At 42.8% G+C, this 17,903-nt stretch overlaps 2 protein-coding genes and 1 long non-coding RNA gene across 3 annotated transcripts; all 3 read left to right on the top strand.

Annotated features, from left to right (window-relative positions):
- Positions 1-202: 202 nt before the first annotated feature.
- ccdc197 (coiled-coil domain containing 197) lies at positions 203-3,560 on the top strand. Its single transcript, XM_080783853.1, has 9 exons — positions 203-418; positions 608-647; positions 910-1,086; positions 1,747-1,904; positions 2,190-2,272; positions 2,410-2,576; positions 2,688-2,798; positions 2,895-3,011; positions 3,100-3,560. The coding sequence occupies exons 1-9, from the start codon at positions 312-314 to the stop codon at positions 3,280-3,282; spliced, it is 1,143 nt and encodes a 380-aa protein (XP_080639979.1). The 5' UTR covers positions 203-311; the 3' UTR covers positions 3,283-3,560.
- Positions 3,561-5,562: 2,002 nt separating this feature from the next.
- LOC308329376 (uncharacterized protein) lies at positions 5,563-8,768 on the top strand. Its single transcript, XM_080783644.1, has 5 exons — positions 5,563-6,552; positions 6,720-6,860; positions 7,030-7,170; positions 7,473-7,541; positions 7,684-8,768. Exons 1-5 carry the CDS (start codon positions 6,493-6,495, stop codon positions 7,699-7,701), a joined length of 429 nt encoding a protein of 142 aa, XP_080639770.1. The 5' UTR covers positions 5,563-6,492; the 3' UTR covers positions 7,702-8,768.
- A 1,750-nt stretch (positions 8,769-10,518) lies between these two features.
- Positions 10,519-14,377, top strand: LOC308329639. The gene is made up of 4 exons (XR_013965418.1): positions 10,519-12,349; positions 12,531-13,258; positions 13,515-13,870; positions 14,062-14,377. It is a non-coding gene; the product is annotated as an uncharacterized lncRNA (long non-coding RNA).
- Positions 14,378-17,903: the final 3,526 nt, after the last annotated feature.

Genomic DNA, 17,903 nt, shown 5'->3' with positions numbered 1-17,903 from the left:
TTTTTCATCACTATGCCTGCAGCCTCTCTCTCTCTCTCTCTCTCTCTCTGTGTCAATGAAATGGCCCGCCCCCTAGCAGTTGTTATGGTAACGGAGAAACGATCCCGGTGCATTCCCTACAGTCTTGCCTTTGGTTCCTCGGAAACTGAACATAATCTAGAAAAACACCCGGAAAAGACACGCTTATGATTTGTATAACAAACCACAAAGTTACAGAGAATTGCCACTTTGCAGGAATTTAATTGCACAACAGTTTACGCCACAGGAAACTTGGAAAATAGAAAACGTTGCAAAGCTGAAAAAAGAGGAACATGGCGAATTCCTCTCTTCATTTCTTAGATAAAAATGACCCTCGTCTAAAGCTGACAGTGGAAAATCGAATGAGAAACATTTTTGTAACGCAGTTGGAAGAGACCAGGTAGGCCTTTCGCCGCCTTTGCTTTTATTATCCGCAGTCTATTAAATGTGAAAACTCTAAGCTGTATTATAGCAATCATAGTCATGTTTCTGATAATGAATGTTCCAACAATGATTGTTTTAATCCAATCCAGTGTACAATTTCTTAAAATTATAGCCTATAATTTTACAATACTTTTCTACCATACAGACAAGAAGAAAATGTCAACCACATACCTGTTATAAGAGAGGTAAGAAATTAATTAGAACCACGTAAAAGTCCAGATGTCTTTTAACAGTTATTTTGTTGCTTAATGATACACCAGAGCTGGATGTATTTGGCCATTTGAAAATATGCCGGCCGGGCAAAACATACATATACGCATTGTGATTTTGATGCAATGTTTTGCCGGGGACCCCCTGGAACCCCATCAAGGACCCCTGGGGGTTCCCCGGACCCCACATTGAGAACCACTGTTTTACACTGCTGATGAAAAATAATTTTATCCATAGACTGCCAGTCAAATCTTGGAGACGGGTGTAAACACCTTGCAAAAGACTCTGGTGGTGAAGAAGCAGAGTGAGTTGGATGAGGTGGACAGGCAACTAGCATGTAAACGACAAGAGTTTAAAGATCACATGCAGGCCCTGGCTCAGAGGAGAGCTGAAATGGAACAACAACATCAGGAGGTTAGTATGCTATAGCCTTCTGCAGAACCACAGCGCAAACATGTTAAATGGGAACTGTACAGCTGCTGACTGCAAGTCCCTCCAGGGCAGGGATAGTGAGAGCAGCAGAGAAATTCACAGGTGTCCCTCTCCATATCTGACATACACAGACCGATGTGTCAGAAAGGCCATAAACATAATGACTGAATCCTCCTACCCATCATCTCTTTAGGTTCAAGAGCATCAGTATAGGCTGTCCAACTGTTTATTTCTTCAAACCCTGAATGCTCACCATGCTGTATACTGCCCCCAAAACCAACAACTTGGAATTGAATAGCAATTTTGAATAGTACTGTATCTAACTTTCAATGCATCCGCATTTTTTACTGCACTCTGTTCTCGCTTGTTTTGATGCCTTTGCCTCTTTTAATGTGTCAACGTGACAAGCAGAGTTGCAGAGAACGGTATTTTGCTCCCTTGTATGTCTAGTGTATTATGGAAGTAACAATACCCTAAGCAGATTCTGATTCTGAGATGTATTCAATTAACACTCAGGATGTTGCTGTGTAAACACATTACCAAAATACATGCTAATTTGCAGTATACTGTATATTTATGTTAATGATGGCAGTTGAATGCGAATTAAACCAGACACCCTCTGGGTTTGTGCCTTCATTCTAGACCAAGGATAAAGCTGAGAAATTTGAGAGGTTTGTGGAAGATAATGAAGTAAAGCGCCATCGAGCTATAAAGAAGTATCAGGTTGCCAAGAAGCAGAACATTCAGAAGCAGAGAGAAATAGAACACTTGACAGAACATCTGGAGAAACTTACGGTCAGGTAAGAGATTTGATCATTGCCTTCCTATGGTAAATAGGTTTAATTGACAAATTTCTTAACGGTGATTAATGGATTAATGATTAACTATTAACATCCCTAGCTCTGACAATGACATTTTATTCAGTGGGATCTTCAAAACCTGTCGAAGTTTCCATTGGGTATCAAAACACTGTCACCATCATTGACTAAATGTTGGAACATCAGAGAAGAGCTGCAAGCCATCTTTATTATTTGGATATAATCATTTAATTTTTCACCTCAGCTTTACCCCATCTTGCCCTACAGAAAATACGATTTGAAGGAGAAAGTGACAAAATACAAAGTCTATGAGGACTATCTGATGAAAATACTAGATTTTCTCCCTGAGAGTAAGTTCACTGTCAAGTTCTTGTTTACTCCATGTGTGGAATTCAGCGGCAACCTGCTCAGCTTGTTGGGCTAGCTTGACTTAATCACTTAATTATACTATGGCAGTAAACAGTGCTGTGTATGATGCCGTTCACAGATTACCTTGAGTCAGATTCTTTGGTTCTGCCCATCATTCGGCGCCACGAGACTCTGTCTATCACCCACCAGGACCTGGTGCAGTGTCTGGGGCAGCTGGTGGAGGAGTTGGAACAGGGTCAGCGTCAAATGGAGATCCTGAAGCAGGAACACAACACCAACAAGCTGGTGGGTCATAGAATGCATACAAACATGCATACATATCACTGACTACTAAACATTTCTACCATGGACAGTTACTGTGAATGTCTTTTAGTGTTCACTAAATCTTTCTGGCAGATGACCCACAAGGAACTGTCTGAACTCCAGATTCAGTGGGACATCCTCAAAGAAAAGAACAAACAGAGAGAAATGAATGTGCTGATGGATGAAGGTCAATCCAGAGACCAGGTGTGTATTAAACTGTAACTTGAAACTGGTCTTAATTAATGTGTAGTTTGACTTTTGAATGGACATGCTCTCACAAATACTGTTTTGCTATTTCAGGTTGAAGAATTTGCAAGGTTGCTTATTGCTATGAAGAACCTTGGAGAGCAGTGTTACTTAGAAACCTATGAACCTCTTGAAGACATGGACCTGTTGACAATGTTGGACATGATAAAGGTACTGTAGTAGTGTAGTGTCTCTTGGGATTAGTTGGACATTTACAAAACTCAAACTGCCATTTGACTATTGTCATCTGCAATTTCAGGAGTACATTCTGGAAATGGCAGACAGAGAGAAAAAAGCAGCAAGAATGATGACGTCTGGGTCTGCAGTTACATTTGTCACTGATTTAGCAGATAAAAGAGAGTCGGCATCATTGAAAATCATCAACAGTAAAACTCAACTTAGTTCAAGTAAAGCCAGTGGGAAGAGTGGAATGTCAAGTTGACCGATATTTTACAAACTTCACTCAAAATTTGGTATGGAAAATAGTAAATAGTGATTTCTAAATTTACTTTGACTTGTATTTTGAACACAAGATATTTCATTTAATTCATATGGTAGTATATCCATTCTAGTTATTCAAGGTCAAAGTTCAACAGGTGATTGTTATTATGATTCAGTACAAAACATATCATTTGAAATGTTCTAAAAAGTAATGACAGTATTACAAAGTGGAAAATATGTTATTGTCTGTTTTTTAATTATTAATTTTCATTTTTTTAAAGTAGCAACAATCAAAACGGAAGTGTTTATAAAAATCATGAAAAATTAAACTTCAAATAATGTGATGTATTGTTCGTTGCACAGGTACATGGGTTTCATGTAATATGGGTCAAAGATACAAAATATCCTGCTACCCTAATAGAAAGGGGTGCATGAGCACCTGGCCGCTCATTCGTGCTCTATCTCCGACCAAGCCACACTTCCACCACACATCTCTCTATGCAAAATAAAACCTGCACACTCCCACAAAAGACATAGACTACATAGCATTCGCCAAAAATGCCTTATTTACTGCTTAAATATTACTTTTCTGAAACACGCTATTCTTGCTCAACCTCAACAGCCTACGTCAGAATCGTCATGTTGGCGTCTACTACGCCAACTACGTTCACTTAATGGGGCCAGTCCTTCACAGTGACACACGCGTTAGATGAACCACGCGACCGGGATGGTTTCTACCCCTCAATGTCGTGCCTACTCTACACTGCCATCCCAAGTCCCCTCCCCCTTTCACTGCTCCTGTGTGTGACCTGTGAACTACACTCTGACTGCACTGTAGGCTACTCACTCCACCAACAACAAAGACACAAACAACAACGACTCATGCTTGCCACCGCCAACTGGACTGGAATATACTCTGCCATCACCCCCCCACAAACACAATATGCCACGAAGAAAACGCAGCGCACTTTCTAAATACACGCGTGCCTCCAAACTTTTGCGAGCCAGTCGCGCAAAACAAACCCAAACAGGTAAATCACACAGCATGTTGCATCCTTCTCAATGTTTCTTGCTTAATCGTTCGTTTGATTTATCCATACATCGCCCTGTGTGTGTGTGTGTGTGTGTGTGTGTGTGTGTGTGTGTGTCGCGAACCGAAACAGGTAATCACACAGCATGTTGCATGCTTCTCAATGTTGCGTTCTTAATAATTTCATTTATCCATACATCGCAATTGGCTGCAACAACGAATCGATTAAATCGATTAAAATCGATAATTGAATTCGTTGCCAACGAATTATCTTAGCGATTATTATCGCGGGTGTTTTCCAACATTAAAATGCAACATAAAGCTGCTTTCTTTTTACCGTTCAGTAACGGCACTAGGCTGAACGAACAATATGCAACGGGTCGTATAAACACAACACAAGATTGTCTTGAACGTGACCAGAGTGCTCCGCATCTATTCTACCCCTCTCTCTCTGAGTCTCTCACAACTTCAGTCTCCCCCCCCCCCCCCCCCCCCCCCCCACACACACACCGCAACGATCCTGTTGCAACGTTAGCTTGCTAGCCTAGCAAGGTTGTGTTTACTGTTGATAGCTTTAGCAGCTATCGCTAACATGAGGAACAGCAACAACAAGTCCTCTTTGGCTCTCCGTGTTCATCGGATTCTTTATCTTACATAAAGAAATACGAGCGACCTGTTAAAGAAGTTAAGAACACAGCGTGGGGACAGAAGTCACAGTGACAGACAAATGGAACCAAATGGACTCAAAATTGATTTTACAATAGAAATTAAAATATAAAAATTGGGGTCCCAGAGATAGAAATGGAAAGAAAGACAGTCAGCTATACACGGTCAACATTACAGATTACAGTATCATTACAAGTAGGAGTGGCAATGAAATCAAATTGGATAAAAAAGGGGGTAACATATTAATTTTGAAGGAGTATTCATTTTTATTATCTTTATTGTTAGTTACAACATGCCTAAAATAACTTGAAGCTAATTTTTTTAAGTAATTGCAAAAAGGTGCCATAATCCGATGAATCGATTCATCGTTTAAATAATCGGCCGATGAACCGATTATGAAATTAATCGTTAGTTGCAGCCTCACATATATATTTACTACAGTACACTATGCCTACACGCTGGCCCCAGTGTGTGTGTGTGTGTGTGTGTGTGTGCCCCTCCTCCCTCCCCCATGGCGCTGGCGCTGTGGAATGTCTAAAAAGTTACAGTGAACCTCACCACAGCCATTCACACAAAGCACGCCAATTGTTGCAGCCTACACAGATCTATTCAGGCCCATTCAATTAATCTATCACTACATTAGTTGCCTGTTCAATCTATCATCTTTTGTTTTACTGCCCATTATATGAAGCATTAACACATTTGCAGACTTTTTCTGGTTGGAGGACTATGAAAAACTGGAATTTTGTTTTAGGAAAGGTACTTTTGCTTTGCCAGACTTTTTATGCAGGGCGTGGGAAATAAGGCAGAATGTTTTGTTTGTGTAACAAAAAAAAAAGGGAATATCAACAAAACATATCTGTTTATTGTACACAATGCAATATTGAATGCAATGACATGGTGTGTCCTGTAAGCCCATGTGGGCTGGACGCCTTTGGTGCATGACACAAAAATCAAGAAATCTATCTATCTATCTATTCAGGCCCATTCAATTAATCTATCACTACATTAGTTGCCTGTTCAAAACTATTTTAAACTACGCTTTATGAAATCATTGTTGCAGCCTACACAGATATATTCAGGCCCATTCAATTAATCTATCACTACATTAGTTGCCAATCACTCAGCAACTCCATAACGACTCATCAATTAATTGGAGCAGCCTTACCACAGAAACACAGATTACATGGACATTCAGAATTTCTACACAACAGACATTTGATGCATGGGGATGCCATTATTTCACCTTCAGCTTTGCCAATGTCAATGTATGCTTATTGCTTTCTCATTCCTATACAGCCCATTGCATTGCTCTGTGTGTGCGTGTGACACACAGAGAGTGACACCTCCCCCCTGCTCAGTGTGCGCGTGTGTGTGTGTGTGTGTACACATCTATGTTACATTATGTATGCACTACTGACATTCTGCAATAACACATTTTACTGACATACAGTTTATCATTACTTCTCATAACCCAATATCTACATTTTTCATCTACCATCTCAGCACAGCAGCATGACGACAGCCACCAAACACGGACACATACCTGTTCATTGGAAACGCCTCTGGCCACAGGTAACTACACACTAATATCATTACCCACATGGTAGTACCAACTTCACAAATATTTACATTGACTGCATTAATGCAACAGCAGCATTATTACATAACTATTGCACCACAGATGATAACATTAGCTATCATAACAACATACAATTTACGTTTCTCCCCTACCATCTCAGCTCCCAGCCATGAGGACAGGACAACTACCACATCACCCCCAGAAACACACATCAGACCACAAAGAAAACGCACATCACTTTCAGCAGATACACGCAACGCCAAACGGAAGCGTTCCACTCACGCAACAGCACCAGAAACAGGTAATCACACGTTCATAACATGTTGCATGTGTGTGCTTTACCAACTTCACAAATATTTAAATTGACTGCATTAATGCACAGCAGCATTATTACATAACTATTGCACCACAGATGATAACATTAGCTCTCATAACTACATACAATTTACGTTTCTCCCCTACCATCTCAGCTCCCAGCCATGAGGACAGGACAACTACCACATCACCCCCAGAAACACACATCAGACCACGAAAAAAACGCACATCACTTTCAGCAGATACACGCAACGCCAAACGGAAGCGTTCCACTCACGCAACAGCACCAGAAACAGGTAATCACACGTTCATAACATGTTGCATGTGTGTGCTTCTGACAACTTCTGTCTGTGTTTAATAGTTTTCAAGCCCGTGCATTGTTATCTTTCTGTGCTTGCATGCACTTTCCTATTCTCCATTTTATCAACATACGTGTGTGTGTGTGTGTGTGTGTGTGTGTGTGTGTGTGTGTGTGTGTGTGTCACTTTAATGCAACAACACCATCATTAAATAACACTTCTTCCATTGATGACCTACACTTGCAGTTTATCATTACTTCTAACAACACAATATTTACATTTCACCACTACCTTTACAGCTCAGCATCATGAGGCCAGCCACCACACAACGACACACACCCGCTCATTGGAAACGCCTCTGGCCACAGGTAACTAACTACTCATCTTCTCCCATTACCCCTGTACTGCACTTTTGCTGATAACCATTCACTCCATGACCTAACATGCATACATTTCACAACTCTCATCACTTCTAATAACTCATTAATACTCTCCTATCTACCTTCACAGAACCACAATCACGCATGACCAGACAAAAGACAACACACTTCCGAAAAGCCTGGACACCACCTCAACTACTTACACACAGCAATCCATTACAGACACCTAGGATGGACTCGGTCTGCATTTCATGCCATGCTCTCATGTTCCCCTGGGAGACGTCAAAAGGTCCTGTTGGAAAAAAAACCTTCAGTGCCTGTTGCCGTTATGGCCAAATTCAACTCAAACCATTCATGGACCCACCTCCTGCACTAACATCTCTGTTTGCCAGAACGTCACCACAGTCAAGGGAGTTCTTTGACAACATCAGACAGTACAATGGCTTGGTTTCTATGGCTTCTAAGTCTGTGTCTGGCACGAAAATGAACTTCAGAGGACGTGGCCCACAACCATTCAAGATGAGTGGCCAGATGTACCACCTCACTCCCTCAGCAGTCTTTCCTGACAACACACACAAACCCAAATACTCACAAATCTTTGTCTATGACCAAGACAATGAAATTAAGAACCGCCTTCATCACGCAAGGGGAGATGGAGTTAGGGAAGACACTTTGACCTTGATTCAGGATGCCCTGAAAACAGTTAATCCTTTAGTCAGGTCCTTTAAGAGCGGAGCGGAAATGTTCAACCTCAACCCAAGTGAGGACTTCACCATTGTGTTCAAGGCCAAAAGCTCACAGGGAGCACACAAACGTCATCTTAATCCAGATGTGACTAATGTGGTTATTCTGGCACCCGGGGAACAAACACAGCCGAGGGATGTTGTACTCTACAGAACTGCAGCTAATGCACCTAATCAGAGACAAACAACACGAATCAATGCACTCCATCCTATGTATGATCCAACCGCCTATCCCATAATCTTGCCACATGGAGATGCCGGCTACAGCATTGATAATCACATTATGAAAGTTCATGCAACTTCAACCACACAAAAAGTCAGCCTTCAAGAATTCTTCCGATTCCACATGCATCCCAGAACTACCTCCTTCAACACTCTACTGAGGTCGGGGAGACTTGGCCAAGAGTACTTTTGCGATCAGTACAGCAAGATAGAAAGCTGCCGGATGATCTTCTACAGGAGGAAGGAACTGCAAGACAAATACAGGGTACATCAGTATTCAGGTCTGTCTGACATCCTGGCTACTCAACAAACCCAGCCAGGACAGACTGAGGCTGCCCACATTGGTCAACGCATCATTCTTCCAGCTAGCCACACTGGGAGCCCCAGATACCTGTACAAGCACTATCTTGATGCCCTTGCAATAGCAGCCAGATACAAGAACTTTGACTTATTCATCACCATGACTGCAAACCCACGGAGTGACGGTGTTCTGCAAAACCTCTTTCCAGGACAGCAGCCCAATGACAGACCAGACATTGTTAACAAAGTTTTCAAATGGTTCTTGGATAACCTCCTCAAAGACATTAAGTTGGGTGTCTTTGGGAACATGAAGGCTAGAGTACACACCATTGAGGGACAGTTGAGAGGACTGAAACACGCTCACATCCTCCTACTCCTACATGAGACCTTGAGTGTTGATGACATCGATCACATCATTAGGGCAGACATACCCAACCCACAGACAGAGCCACAGCTGTATGAGCTGGTGTCTCAAACAATGCTGCATGGACCCTGTGGAACAGTCAACCCCAACAGCCCCTGCATGGTCAATGGCATCTGTACCAAGAAATTCCCTAAAGCATACTGTGATGAAACTCGCCTACCTCACAATGGCCATGGCTACCCAGAGTACAGAAGACCCATCAACGGTCACACTGCTAGCAAGCACGGCTTTACCTTCGACAGCAGATGGGTCGTGCCTTACAACCCCTGGGTCCTTCTGAAGTACAAGTGCCACATTAATGTTGAATTTGTCGGCTCCTTTCACACCATCAAGTACCTCTACAAGTACATCCATAAGGGAGTTGATGTTGGCACTGTCACCATTGAAGATAAGGATGAGATTTCCAGATTCATCAATGCCAGGACAATTGATGCTCATGACGCACACTGGAGAACAATGGAGTACAAAATCCAGCACAGAGTCCCTGCTGTCTTCAGTCTCGCTATCCACACAGAAGGCCAACAAAATGTCATCTTCACAGAAGGCCATGCACAGGAGGCCCTGACAGCAGCCAAACCCACTACATTACTGGCCTTCTTCCAGCTAAATGTCAGTGACCATCACGCAAGGCAACATCTGTACATGGACATCCCAGAACACTACACTTGGAATTCAAACAGCCACATGTGGAAGGAAAGATCTCCAACATCCACGCACACGCACACTCCAACGACAATAGGAAGGATGTCCAATGTATCAGTACTCCAGGGAGAAAGATTCTACTTAAAAATGCTCCTGGCTCATATCAGGGGACCAACAAGCTATGACGACCTTAAAGTGTATGAGGGCAACCACTACACAACTTTCAAAGACACAGCACGAGCCATGGGCTTGCTGGAGGACGATGGAGAATGGATCACTGCCATGCATGAAGTCTCAAGTTATGCATCCTCAAGAAAACTCAGAGAAACCTTTGCTATCATCCTCCAATACTGTCACCCATCACAGCCCAAACACCTCTTTGAAGAATTCTTCGAAAAGCTCAGTGATGACTTCCTCCATGCAGAAGCCACTGCACAGATGTGCCCTACAGATGCAGTAGACAAGGCATTTATCCACAACCAGGTACTACTTGCACTGGATGATGAGCTCTCACAAATGGGAAATCGTCTATCCAACTACACGGACATGCCACAGCCAACACCACTAACTGAGCAGGAAAAGCTGACACAAATTTTCACATCAGAAAGATTCAACAACACACAACAAGAAGAAATTGTACAGCTGCTTAGTCCTCTACTGAATGTGGAACAGATGGCACTCTGCCAGGCGGTTTATCAGGCAGTGAATGCACCAAAAGAGGACACCATCACAAGACAATTCATTCTCAACTCCCCAGCAGGCTATGGCAAAACCTTTACATTTAAGGTCATTGCAGCCAACATTAGAGCACAGAATGGCATTGTGCTGTGTGTTGGCAGCACAGGCTTAGCTGCTCAGAACCTTGAGGGTGGCAGGACAGCTCATTCAAGATTTAAAATACCAATCCCTATCTTTGAAGACTCCGTCTGTGCCATAAAAGCTGAGTCCTCCCTGGCTAAGCTAATCAAAGAAAGCAGCATAATCATTTGGGACGAGATCTTCAGTGTTAACCGCTTCAATGTAGAGTGCGTGGAAAGAACACTGAGGGACCTGATGCATTCTGACCAACCTTGGGGTGGCAAAACTGTCCTGTTAGGTGGAGACCCTAGGCAGACACTCCCCGTTATCAAGAGAGCAAGCAGAGCCCAAATTGTTAGAGCTTGCATCCAAATGTCTCCACTCTATCCTCTCATGAAAGAACACAAACTACACTTCAACATGAGGACTGACATAGCTGAGAGGGAGTTTGCCAACTACCTCCTGGACTTGGGGGAAGACAAAATCACACATGGAGATACTGCCATTCAAGTCCACATTCCACCACAGCACTTGGTAAAGGATATGGATACTCTCATTTCAAACACCTTTCCTGACCTGCACAATGGCTGTGTCCACAAAGACAACCTTCTTAAAGGCACTGTATACACTCCATTAAACAAGGACATACGCGAAATCAACAACAGGTGCTTAGCTGAGTTCCCTGGACAAGAGAAAATCTACTTTTCAGCTGACTCAGTTAAAGAGGACAACTACAAGGATTCTCTGCCTATAGAATTCCTCAACTCACTAACACCCTCTGGAATCCCTGACCATAACCTGAAGCTCAAACTAGGAGCTCCTGTCATGCTGCTAAGAAACTTGCAATCAGGTCGCGACCGCACTCTCAAGAACGGCACCAGAATGGTGCTGGTGCAGATGATGGACAAAGTACTTGAGTGTGAAATTGCACTAGGGACAAACAGAGGTGAAAGAATCTTCCTTCCAAGGATCCCGCACTATGACAGAGGTGAGGAGTTTCCCTTTACCTTCATCAGACGACAATTCCCTGTCAGGTTAGCTTTCGCCGTTACCATAAATAAAGGTCAGGGCCAGGAAAATGACAGAGTTGGCATCTACTTGCCTCAGCCTGTGTTCGCACATGGCCAACTGTACACAGCCTTCTCTAGGGGAAAGAAAGCCAGTGCTGTCAAAGTTTTAATAGACAATAATGATGAGGGCAAAACTGACAACATTGTTTACACTGAACTCCTTTAATTGTCTATAAATCACACTTCAGACTCTGCAATGGCACCAAACTGTTTTTCCTGAGAACCCTCAACAACAAACTGCTGCTGTGCAAAATTGCAGCCACACAAAAGGAAGTCCTGATCCCTAGAATCAAGTTCATTTCTGATACTCAACATTCCTACTTTGAGTGGGCCAGACGGCAGTTTCCAGTCCGCACCGTTTTTGCCACCACCATCAACAAATCCCAAGGACAGACACTTACAAGAGTGGGGGTCTGGCTTTCGTCCCCTGTCTTCACTCACGGACAGCTTTATGTTGCCAGCTCAAGGACGGGTAACCCAGAAGCTCTCACCTATGCCATAAAGCAAAAAGAAGGACAGCCAGAACATCATACTACCAATGTGGTTTTTCAAGCCTTGCTTCGCGCTGTGCTTCCTGGCCCTACAATCCCCATTGAGGTAAGGCTGTTGCATTGCTACATATGTCATTTCTACACATAATATAAAACTGCTGCTAACCTGAAGATCATTATGATCAAACAAATCACTATCCTTTGTTTCACGTCTGCCCTGGTGGACATGTTTCTCCCATTATGCAGGCTCTACTGACCAAAACTTTTCTGTGTCTCCTTTTCTACAGGCTCAACCATGACAATCTCTGGAACCAGAAACACCCCTTCCACATCACCCCACTCCTCCACGCCCTCCTCTGGATCAGCTGCCCAATATAATTGTTCCTTTACTAAGTTGGCCTTTCCACAACAACTGTGTTCACTGTTGGGGGGGGAGGAGGGTCCACGTGTTGCAAGGCCAGGGCTCTAAGGGTGTTTTACACTTTGAAGTATTGTAGTAGTGTATCTAACATGTTAAAAATGACATAGTGCACTTGATTGTAAAATGTAAAATATTTTGGTTAGTAGAACAGTTTCGTTAATTAACCTCAGGTATACATTTGATGAATATAGTGCACTTAATTGTACAATTTAACATGTTGATTACAAACTGCTGCTATGCAAAATTGCAGCCACACAAAAGGAAGTCCTGATCCCTAGAATCAAGTTCATTGCTGATCCTCAACATTAACATTCCTACTTTGTGTGGGCCAGACGGCAGTTTCCAGTCCGCACCGCTTTTGCCACCACCATCAACAAATCCCAAGGACACACACTTACAAGAGTGGGGGTCTGGCTTTCGTCCCCTGTCTTCACTCACGGACAGCTTTATGTTGCCAGCTCAAGGACGGGTAACCCAGAAACTCTCACGTATGCCATAAAGCAGAAAGAAGGACAGCCAGAACATCATACTACCAATGTGGTTTTTCAAGCCTTGCTTCGCGCTGTGCTTCCTGGCCCTACAATCCCCATTGAGGTAAGGCTGTTGCATTGCTACATATGTCATTTCTACACATGTCATTTCTGAATAATATAAAACTGCTGCTAACCTGAAGATCATTAGGATCAAACAAATCACTATCCTTTGTTTCACGTCTGCCCTGGTGGACATGTTTCTCCCATTATGCAGGCTCTACTGACCAAAACTGCAGCTTCTTTTACTATTCACTGTTAACATTAACACTCACATTTTGTGCTTCAGTCATCCCTTATCTGTGTCTCCTTTTCTACAGGCTCAACCATGACAATCTCTGGAACCAGAAACACCCCTTCCACATCACCCCACTCCTCCACGCCCTCCTCTGGATCAGCTGGCCAATATAAGTGTTCCTTTACTAAGTTGGCCTTTCCACAACAACTGCGTTCACTGTTAACATTAACATTCTTTCCTACAAATACACTCAGACTCCATTAAAAATACACTGAGACCAACATTTTACATGTTTTGACTTTGTCAACCTTTGCTCCCACAGAAGCTCTCACCTATGCCATAAAGCAGAAAGAAAGACAGCCGGAACATCATACTACCAATGTGGTTTTTCAAGCCTTGCTTCGCGCTGTGCTTCCTGGCCCTACAATCCCCATTCACGTAAGGCTGTTGCATTGCTACATATGTCATTTCTACACATGTCATTTCTGAATAATATAAAACTGATGCTAACCTGAACATGATTATGATCAAACAAATCACTATCCTTTGTTTCACGTCTGCCCTGGTGGACATGTTTCTCCCATTATGCAGGCTCTACTGACAAACTTTTCTGTCTCCTTTTCTACAAGCTCAACCATGACAATCTCTGGAACCAGAAACACCCCTTCCACATCACCCCACTCCTCCACGCCCTCCTCTGGATCAGCTGCCCAATATAATTGTTCCTTTAACAACATGTTAAAAATGATATAGTGCACTTCATTGTAAAATGTAAAATCTTTTGATTAGTGGGACATTTTCGTTAATTAACCGTAGGTATACATTTGATGAATATAGTGCACTTAATTGTAAAATGTAACATGTTAATTCATTTCATGTATAGTAAATGTATGTAGGATAAATGGACAGTCATGGTTCCTATTGGGACCACGACTTTAAGGGGGGGGGGGGGAGTGTGATACCCCACACACATACTGAGTAGTGGATGTGCCTGCCTATTGCCTAACTTTCATCCTGTAGGTGAGCCTGGGTAGGGCATTGGCCCGATGGCTGATGGGAGAGCACCTGGGCCCGGTGTCTCCCAGAGGCCATAAATACCACACTCATCCCAGTTGAGAAGAGAGATCCAGAGGAGCCACACCTGCTGCCTCCACTCCCTTCATTAGCCTCCATGCCTCCGTTCCTTTATGTTTCATTGTTCTTTCCATCCACACATGCACCACACCATGTATCACACATCCATACACTACACCTACACCACTGACTCACTGACTACACATTCCATATAATTTGTTATGTTAAGTACTGCAGTTCTTTTTAGTTCCTTATATAGGCCTATTATTTAATAAATCATATATTGTTCATCTTTCGCACGTCTCCTGCTCCGAATGTTTGTCAAGGCAAGAACCAGCCATGACAATTCTTTCCTACAAATACACTCAGACTCCATAAAAAATACACTGAGACCAACATTTTAAATGTTGTGACTTTGTCTACCTCTCACAATTTCCTTCCTCCAATTTGCGCTGCGCGCCGCTAGGATGAGCGGGCCGAAGGCCCGCGAAATTCTAGTATATATATATGCAAGCAGCGATAAGACGGGACCAAGCAATAAGCCCTCTTAGGCTGCTCAACAGTGCGACAGAGGTCACCCAGCAGTATTGCAGCTGTACCCCAAACATTCAGTGCTATTTGGCATTATCCATACTGTAAATGTCAAAAGGCCCATGGAGACTCACTGCCAATCAATTCAATCAAGCAATCAAGGCTGAGTGGCTGGCAGCTTGCTCACTGCACACAGGTGTGGGAGGCTACAAGTAGGACTAGCTGCACTCATTCATTCATGTATGCTAGATCAACACACCAGCTTCTTGTCCACCGCCCTCCAGAATACCATCTCTCTCCACCCTCGGAACTGTGTGCGTCCAAGAGCAAACGTGAGTCAGAAACGCTATGGAACATCAACTGTTTGTTCATCACCTCATCATGGACTCACTGCACTGCCGATGTGCTTTGTGTCAAATGCTTGTTCCAGTTTATTTGTGTACTATATGGGATGACCAGCAGTTCAGCTTTCAGTTATTTCCTTTTGGTTTGAGAATGCCCTGTGAAATGGTTAGACCTAGAAATGTTTATAGGAGATGTATATTATATATGTATTCTATTTATGATGGGCTATATCCTGTATTCATGTTTATGTATATATTTGATATATATCCCTTCATATATTTGATATATGGGAATGGGATCTGTGATCATGACTATTACTGTGTCTACCCGACCCTGAGATGTCTCAGTGAAAGGTCAAAAGTCAGAAGTCACGAAAGTCGGTCGGCATGAGTAGATGCATCTGTGTATCAAAGTTTTATTGCTGATAGTCAAACGGTTCATGAGCTATGCCTGTTCAAACTTTGCATTTTAAATTGAGTGCTATAGTAGTGCCACTCTTTGGCCAATGGTCATGGGCTTTGCGTCCTCCTCACCGTTTATTGGCATGGCCTTCTACCATATGCAAAAACCGACTGCACGGGTGACTGTTCAGCCAGAACTGCTATTTTTGGCGGAGAGGAATTTAAAAACAGACAAATAGCCTATAATAAGGAACCAAGAAGTCCCTTCAGGCTTGGTCCCTTAAAAAACAGACAAATACAATAAGGTACCAAGAAGTCCCTTCAGGCTTGGTCCCTTAATAAGAGACCAAGAAGTCCCTTCGGTCCCTTAAATATATTTTATTTAACATAACATCCCTACTTTTTTATAGGCCTAGGGATTAATAAAACAAGTTTTAAAAAATGTAATATTGTGATATTTTACCCATTGTTTGATATTTGTGCATTTTCTATCATGTCAAATGTGTAAACACAAAACATGAACATTTTTGTGCAATATTTCACAGTGTATTAGGCTATTTATACATTTTCTACAAAGTCAAAATATGTAAAGATGTGATCAATGAAAGTGAATGAAAAAGCGTAATCAACCGACTGGAAAGGTAAAACATTTTAAATAAAACCATGGTTCATATCTAAAGCATTAATTGTGACTACAATAAGACATCTATTATGAGCCACAAAACATATGACCTAAAGACCAGTCCACGTCAATGCAACTTAACTTGCATGTTGCAAGGAGTTTCGTCGCAAATCATTGGTGGGTACCGTGTCAATGCAACTCCTTGCAACAAAACCGTTTTAAGGTCAGTCGACTTGCAACTGCCATTGGGTAATTGCAAGTAGTTGCAAATGCAAGTTACATGTCGCAAGGAGTTGCTTTGCGAATCATTGATGACAGCACCTTAAAGGCCCTTAAAACATGGGTTTTCAACAGGTGGTCCGTGGACCACTGGTGGTCCGTGAAGGTGTGGTCCCTGACCATGCATTTAGTAATGTAGGAAAGTGAAGATTCTCAAGGGAAACCATACCGGATTGCCTGGTTGAGTCACCATTACAAGGAACTGTGCCCATAATCAATCGCAAGTGTCTGCTTACTCATTATAATAAGTTACAATGAACAGCAACATGAGTTTAATATGGAAGGTTAATTTCTTCCCCCCACACCATGACCATATCCCCCCTCCCAACACAACAATGGTCCCCAGGTTGAATCTCAGTCAGAGTGGTGGTCCCCAGGTTGATTCTCAGTCAGGGTGGTGGTCCCCAGGTTGATTCTCAGTCAGGGTGGTGGTCCCCAGGTTAATTCTCAGTCAGGGTGGTGGTCCCCAGGTTGATTCTCAGTCAGGGTGGTGGTCCCCAGGTTGATTCTCAGTCAGGTTGGTGGTCCCCAGGTTAATTCTCAGTCAGGGTGGTGGTCCCCAGGTTGATTCTCAGTCAGGGTGGTGGTCCCTGGTTCATACTCGGTTGAAAACCCCTGCCTTAAAACAATGCTCCAAACTTCCCAAAACAAATTGGTCAGGCTACTACTAGGCCTCATTCCCAAAACTCACCTCTGCCCATTTTGATAGGCTGGAATGGCTTAGGCCCTAAGCCTAAGGGTTGACGACAGAGTACAGCATCTTGCAATCGGCCTGGTCTACAAGATTCGCTACACCACCAAGATACCCTTATACCCGTCTAAATACGTCCTTAATGTCAACAAAGTCCATACTCACAACACCAGAAGGAGTTCAACAAACCACGTGCAACCCACATTCGGCTCAAACAAGGGATTAAATTAATTTAGCTCCTATGCCACAAACATGTCGAACGCCCTACCAACAGCCATTAAGAAATTTGAATCTGCATGACTCCTTCAAAACCACTCTCAAAGAGCACCTACGGACGGCTGCAATTTGAAACTGGCACCTGTAAAAAAGGGGGGAAAATATATAGCTGTAAGCAGCGATAGGGCGGGACCAAGCAGGAAGGCAATAAGCAATAAGAACAATATGCAGAATAAACGTATAAATGTATAGAAACATGTCCTTTTTTAGCCTATTGAATTTAGTTAATTTGGGAATAAGTGTGATAAATTG

Source organism: Protomyctophum bolini (assembly GCF_963924005.1).
Source record: "Protomyctophum bolini genome assembly, chromosome: 15".
Classification (NCBI taxonomy): Eukaryota; Metazoa; Chordata; class Actinopteri; order Myctophiformes; family Myctophidae; genus Protomyctophum; species Protomyctophum bolini.
The sequence above is the reverse complement of the archived record's forward strand: the minus strand, read 5'-3'. Positions and strand labels throughout refer to the sequence as shown.

Excerpts from the sequence above, each read along its gene's own strand:
- LOC308329376 (XM_080783644.1), top strand. The coding sequence starts at position 6,493 with ATGACGACAGCCACCAAACACGGACACATACCTGTTCATTGGAAACGC. Across the intron at positions 6,553-6,719 it reads GGAAACGCCTCTGGCCACAG|CTCCCAGCCATGAGGACAGG; the intron begins GTAACTACACAC and ends CTACCATCTCAG. Across the intron at positions 6,861-7,029 it reads CGCAACAGCACCAGAAACAG|CTCCCAGCCATGAGGACAGG; the intron begins GTAATCACACGT and ends CTACCATCTCAG.
- ccdc197 (XM_080783853.1), top strand. The coding sequence starts at position 312 with ATGGCGAATTCCTCTCTTCATTTCTTAGATAAAAATGACCCTCGTCTA. Across the intron at positions 648-909 it reads ACATACCTGTTATAAGAGAG|ACTGCCAGTCAAATCTTGGA; the intron begins GTAAGAAATTAA and ends TTTTATCCATAG. Across the intron at positions 1,087-1,746 it reads TGGAACAACAACATCAGGAG|ACCAAGGATAAAGCTGAGAA; the intron begins GTTAGTATGCTA and ends CCTTCATTCTAG.